General features: G+C 44.2%; 1 protein-coding gene across 4 annotated transcripts in view; it reads left to right on the top strand.

The window, feature by feature from the left end:
• Window positions 1-6,712, top strand: part of LOC310710356 (uncharacterized protein) — a 270,054-nt gene that overhangs the window by 237,430 nt on the left and 25,912 nt on the right. For 3 of the 4 annotated variants that reach the window (XR_014527963.1, XM_083511277.1, XM_083511274.1), the window contains one exon: window positions 2,647-6,234. The exons of the other annotated variant lie outside the window; for it this stretch is intronic. Coding sequence is in view for 2 of the 3 variants with exons in the window: in XM_083511277.1 (XP_083367403.1) it covers window positions 2,647-2,725 (79 nt within the window). In the remaining variant the exon portion in view is untranslated. Of the gene's footprint in view, window positions 1-2,646; window positions 6,235-6,712 lie in introns of those variants that run through there. 4 annotated transcript variants of the gene reach the window in all.

The following is a 6,712-nucleotide window of genomic DNA, read 5'->3' as shown; positions in this document are numbered from 1 at the left end:
CACACACACACACACGTTGTCCATTCAAAGAAGTGCTTTTATTGCCTAGATGCTGTGAACTGTTCCAGAAATTGTTTGGTCTGTGTGGTCCCCTCTCCCTCACCTATGCAAGGTATTTTGCAAGAATGGAGATTTAATTCTGTTGGGACCAAGATAATATCCAAGGTGTGGAAACAGAAAATGAGTTGTTAGTCCTAGTCAGTTGTTTATGATTAGCAAAGAGTCTTGTTAGGAAATCCTGACATGCAGCAAAGCCTCCAATAAACTTTGCTAAACATTTATGAATGGCCGGATTCTTGCACCAAATGACAGGGCAGAGGTCTCTTGGCCTCTATAGCATTTTGACCTGTTATGCAAGATCCAGGTCACATGATCCCAGCATTTCCTTTCTCGGGGTGCTCTTCCGTGGGCCTGCGTGTGATGACCTGTGCTCACCCCATCAGCTCATAAGCAAAATCTTTACTTTGTATGATACATTGCAATTGCATTATAATGGCAGAGGCTGGAGAAAGAACCAAAATCCCTTAGCCAAAGACAAGATCTGTCAGTGGATGATTCCATGAAATCCAAATCACTGTTTGCTTCTGGCAGACAATGGGTGTTCTAGAGATTGATCTCTATAGACAACATAGTTCCAAATCGCTCAAGCAAGACAGCCAAGCCATATGTTGTTGATCTAGTTATATTCAGCAGAAGAATGTTTTTTTTAAAAAAAAAAATGCAAAGCAATCTGATTGAACATAAAACAAATACAGGGTCTCCCCACCGCCACCAGCTCCCAGCTAATTTGTCCCACAGGAAAATCTATCAGTCAATTAAAAAAAAAAAAAATTCAATTTAATGCATTCATAGCCTACAGGCAGTCCAAGGGGTTAATATAAACATTTCAACTTAAAAATACAATGAACAGCAGAGATAAATACATATTCCTTCCTGAAGCCACAGATGGGTGCTCAATAAGACTCTGAAACCTTTTTCAGGTGTTTCATTTAAACATGAAAACATTACTATTAATAATAAATTTATTACTCGCCTTCCACCAGCAGGTCCCAGCATGGGTTAAAACAATTTAAAAATCATAATTAAAAACAGTTAAAACAGATTACAGTCACAGGGACAGGGTGGGCCCTGAAAACACGCATCTCAGGTGTCAAGAAAGATGATGTCGTCTTTATATTAGCAAAGCACAAGATTAATTTTAGGCGGTACACTAGGTCAACAGGAGCCAAATTGAGTTGTATCGCCTAGTGGCATTCAAGGACGAGTGAAAATATATAAAAAACAAGTGCATGCCAGTTGCAGGAATATTCTGAAAACAATTCAAGCATTATTTGTGTTAGGAAGCAAGCATTGTGGAAAGAGCTGTAGAGTTATGCATGTAAGGTTAAAGGTAAACGTAAAGGACCCCTGGACAGTTAAGTCCAGTCAAAGGCGACTATGGGATGCAGCACTCATCTCGCTTTCAGGCCAAGGGAGCCGGTGTTTGTCCACAGACAGCTTTTCCAGGTCATGTGGTCAGCATGACTAAACCGCTTCTGGTGCAATGGGACACCGTGACAAGTGCCAGAACTCATGGAATCACCATTTGCTGTACCTATTTTTTCTACTTGCACTGGCAAGCTTTTGAACTGCTAGGTTGGCAGGAGCTGGGACAAAGCAACGGGAGCTCACTCCGTCGTGCAGATTCGAACCACCAACCTTCTGATTGACAAGCCCAAGAGGCTCAGTGGTTTAGACCACAGCGCCACCCGCATCCCGCATGCATGTAACCCCAGCCAGCCACTGACCCAAAGTCATGTGGCTACTCCCATTCCCACACTGTTGGCTCATAAGTTCTGAAATGAGGGCCTAGGTCTGGGAATGGAAGTTTCCTACACAATTTAGAATCCAAGCTATCACAGTTCTAAATTTTGTGGGGAGCCCCTGCAGGTAGAGTGGGCTCCCACTTCAGAAGTTTTACCTCAACACATTGATAGTGACAACAGCTGCCAGAGGAGCCATGCAACTTAGGGGGTGAGGCTGAATGCACGACCCCACAGTTCCTTTCATCACACTTGGCCCCCTTTGGCACGAGTAATTCCTGAAGAGGTTTTTTCTCATGCCAGAATGTAGGCACACCAACTTCTTGCAAATAAACCGAAACCGAATGGCTCTATAGCTGTTGAAATGCTTTGAAAGATGAGAGGCGCAGAGCAGTTTAGATTACCAGCCGTCTACAACAAAGCCTCGATGGCAAAGTTCAGCATAAAACAGTGTCATCTAATTATATCATTTACCATGAAAATACCAGTTATCTTAATCGTACACGGAGTTCTTAAAGACTGGTGCATAGTTTTGCGTAATTGAATTGCGACTCTGAAGAAGGGAGGAAATCGTGGAGTTTTAGCTTCTTAGCAAGGCGAGCAAGGACCTTCGCATTCCACTTTAGAGATTATATACACCGTGTTTTCATTATGTGTGCATTATACTTCTGACAAGTCTGGGCTTATAAGGGAAAGAGGAAAGCTCTCTGCTGCTGCAGTTATCTTGGGCTGCTGTCCTGTGTGGAAAAAGGTTCTGCTTTTGTCCTTGGGATCCAGGTACACAATGGGGGGAAGGTTTTTGTACGCCAAACTGAATGTTTTGTCTGTTGCGTTTCCCATCTAGATGCCTGATAAACTACTGCAACAGCAACCTACGGAGGGCCAGGATGTCTTCATTTTCCATCCGAGCGAGAACTGTGTAGCATGGAGATCGAAGCGTCTGGGACCGTGTGTCCAGCTAGTCAGAACCCATGAACAGCTGTGATGAGCAGAGCAGAGATATGGAGAAAGAGGCCCAACCCTGACTGACTGGAGCAGCATGGAGGCCAGGACAGAGGAGCCCCCAGCAGCAAGAGAAACTAAACAGATTGACTCTCAGTGACTCATTTAGCTTCAGGATTGGACAGATCTCTCCCCTGCTGGCAATTTGGCTGAGCATCAGTGGGCCAGATACCAGGATGAATAGCTTAAAATAATTAAGGGGAGGGGGGAGGGGTTGGAATCTGCAAAACTGCTCGCCGTCCAATTCTTTCCCATGTAGTAGAAGACACAAAACAAATTACATTTAGGTTATTAAATATTAAGTCATTGGTTTTACCTCCATTTGGCCCAAAGCAGGAAACTGGAAAACGTTCAAATTCGATATCATTGTGTTGATGGGCTGTTTATCATCGAGTGACTGACTGGATTTTGGCAGTTCGGAAGGGTCTTTGACACATGAATGGAAAAGAGGCACTTCAATTCCCCCCTCAAAAAAGGGGGGGGGAATAATTAATTCAGCAAACAATTTAGGCATGAATATGAATGTGTACAAATCCAAAAATGCTCCCAGCCAAGGAGGGGTGTGTTGTTTTTTGCTCAGTGATCGGGACTTTCAACCTTGTGTTGACATTTGGGGGCCAGCCTTTGCATCCACTGAACAAGGTGGAAATTCTGACGCTCTTTCCAGGAGAAACAGGCTGAGATCCCGGAAGCAAAATAGTCAGTGCTTTGTATTTAATGTGTGAAACCAGAAGCAACAGGCTCGTTTAGTAGCAGAAAAGGTCAGTTAAAATTATAGAGACATCCTTTGGAGCAAATCCTCTGTCTTGTATTTGCATATTTATGAACTAGAGATTACGACAGCCCATTCCATTTATTAGAGCAGCGATGCTATAGTTAATAGTCTGTCAGCATTTCCATTACAAACCCCCTTTTTTCTGAGTTTTAATATCCCAGCCACTTGAAATCATGTCAAGCAAACAAGTCACTTTTGTCAGGCCAGGTGCAATTCTTCTTCCCCCCCCCCCCCTCATGTTTGTTTTTCTTTAATGTAAGATCAAAATCGATTTCAAGGATTTTGGTCCGTTTGGACTTGAAAGATAAAGCCAAACACATAAATGACTCCAAGTTTACTTTCCCACCTTTTCCTTTCTGGGGCAATTGGATAAAACAACCAGTGCTATTTAAAATTGCCACACCAATCTTTTCCCAAAATGTCACAAATTTGGAACTTTCACCCCCCACAAATCTGCCTATATAACCGAAATCCTTGTACCGCTTACTTTAGAGTAGTTCCACTACAACGCTGGGAATCGTTTGAAATTTGTAGCCTACATCACATATAGCTTTAACAACAGATGGATTAAACTGGAGCATTAAAGACATGGACGTCAAGGAGATAGGCAAAGCAATTCAAATCCACCTTTCGCCCAGTGGGGAGGGTGGGTTACTTGGGGAGAGATGTCCCTCTGCCCAGCCTCTCACTGGCTTCCACTGACAGCACCCCTCCCTCTACCTGCTAATCATAAACACTGGCAAGACTGCTGTCAGCTGGATGCTGCCAGGACCAGCCAATGGAAGGCCCCAAAACTGAGTATCATAGGGGCAGAGCTGGTCTTACTGCCATTGTGCATTGGGCCTAGTGCGGTGATCAGCTGGAAGCCACCTAGAGTGGCTGGAGAAACCCAGCCAGATGGGTGGAGGCATAAATAATCAAATTAATAAGATGATGATAAGATACATCTATGCCCATTCTGGTCTCCTGGCAGCCAAAAATAGCATTGGATAGGCAGTCGGAACTATTTTCACTTGAGATGTCCATACAAAGAGACTATCCTCTATTTTCCAAAATCCATTCTTGGCTATTCAACCTCTCTTCCCTGTAGTCTCTGCCATTGTCCTCCCCACCTCCAGCATTCATGTATGACAGCCTCTCACAATAACATTGCCACTATACTGTTGGTGCTGACCTTTAAAGCCTAAACGGCCTTCGCCCAGTATACCTGAAGGAGTGTCTCCGTCCCCATCGTTCAGCCCGGACACCGAGGTCCAGTGCCGAAGGCATTCTGTGAGAAATGAGGTTACAGGAAACCAGGCAGAGGGCCTTCTCAGTAGTGGCACCCGCCCTGTGGAACACCCTCCCATCAGATGTCAAAGAAATAAACAACTATCTGACTTTTAGAAGACATCTGAAGGTAGCCCTGTTTAGGGAAGTTTTTTGATGTTTGATGTTTGATCGTGTTTTTAATATTCTGTTGGGAGCTGGCCAGAGTGGTACAGATTCAGAATACAAAGTTTTGCATCACACCTTCTCTAAACTGGATGTGGAAGCCAAAGGGTTTTATCCAGCAATGACCCAGCAGAAGGCTCCTTGATGCAGGGGAGCCTTCCGCCCATGGCTGTTGTGACTGGAGCCCACTGGCATTGGTAGGGCAGAAGTTAGGGAGGCCAACAGTTGGCAGAACCAGAGCCAATGACAGGCATGGGCAACTCATTCTAGCTTTATCCCCGTCCTCAGAGGTGGATTTAGGGCAGAGTGACTGGTTCCATCACTCTGGGTGCCAAGCCTAGGGGGTACCACAGGGCACCACAACTATGATTTACTACTGAACTGAGCAGAACAGAAGGAAAGAGGCCAGGAGGGGTGCCAAATTTGGGGTTCGCTGAACTTTGAAATACCGAAGTCTGCCCTTTCCATCCTCTTCCTTGCTTAGCTCTGCAAGCACAACGCTGAGATTAAGGAGGTGGAAGCTGCCATGGCTAGTGCTCCTTGCTGGACTAGTTAATTAGGAAAGCAAGCAGGGGGGACTGTTTGAGGGCAGACTAAGGTTGGTTGGACAGTGCCCCCTTTGCCCTAATGGACCAATCTCAACTGATGGGGAGGGTGGCCATTTTTGCCCATTCCACTTTCTACACTGTTGCAAAGGGTTACCCAATCCTCTGGAGAAGATAATGGGAAACACAGCAGCTGCAAGAGGAATTGGCAAAACGGCCTCCTCTCCATTCCACTGTTGGAAGAATCCAGTCTTCTCTCCATATGAAGGACATTCAATTCAATTTTCTTTCCGGATCAGGTGGGCAGGAATCAAATAAATGAGCTTTGCACACATCAAGCAGGAAGGAGGGGTGTGCCAGAAATCTACTCAGATATATGTAGGGTATGCAATAATGTTTTACTTAAAATATATTAAACCTGAAGGCCAGCTTGGCAGCAGTTCACTACATACTTGATGAGCTGTACATTGTTTTTTATTTTGCGGGGGGAGGGGGAGGAGCAAGCATGCCAGACAGAATGTTAATGTGTGCCCGAATATTAAGAAAGACTAATTATTATGCAATTAGTCACAATAGGATATGTGCAATTGAGTAATAATGTTCTGGGTGTGTCATGCAGGTAGTGTCACTGCCAGTTCTCATTTTAGAATGAATTAAAATTATGCAATGATTTACACCCTGAGCAATTGTCATAATTATCATCAGCGCGGCTTTTCATTTAAAGAAGAAACAAAGAAGCCTCCCCACCAAAACAGAGTGGAGTAGGAGTGTTGCTATCCGTGTAATAATTCCGTTTCTTACCTTGTCGTGTTTCACAATGAAATCTTGTAGGATTTCACAATTAAGACAGAAATTCTACAAACAAGATGGAACTGTGCTCACAGGTTTGTGGTTTAATTTCCAAGGGCCCAGCCCAGGTATGGAACTCTCTCACATCAAACTGCTTTGACATCTCAATTTTTAACAAGTTTATTTGGAATTAAGCCTACTGAGTTTATTGGGATATATTTCCTGGTGTCAAGGGAGTGGCTAAAACCACCCCTCAGGTTCATTCCAGGGAGGGAATTTAATAAGAAATGCAACAAAGGATTCCAGCAAGACAATACTCTTTATCAACTTCACTGCAGTAAAGCACAGTCCCGTAAGTGATGGGT

The sequence above is a fragment of the Podarcis liolepis genome (assembly GCF_965112155.1).
Source record: "Podarcis liolepis genome assembly, chromosome: 6".
In the NCBI taxonomy this organism is placed as follows: Eukaryota; Metazoa; Chordata; class Lepidosauria; order Squamata; family Lacertidae; genus Podarcis; species Podarcis liolepis.
Note: the sequence above shows the minus strand (reverse complement) of the source record. Positions and strands in the feature narration are given on the sequence as shown.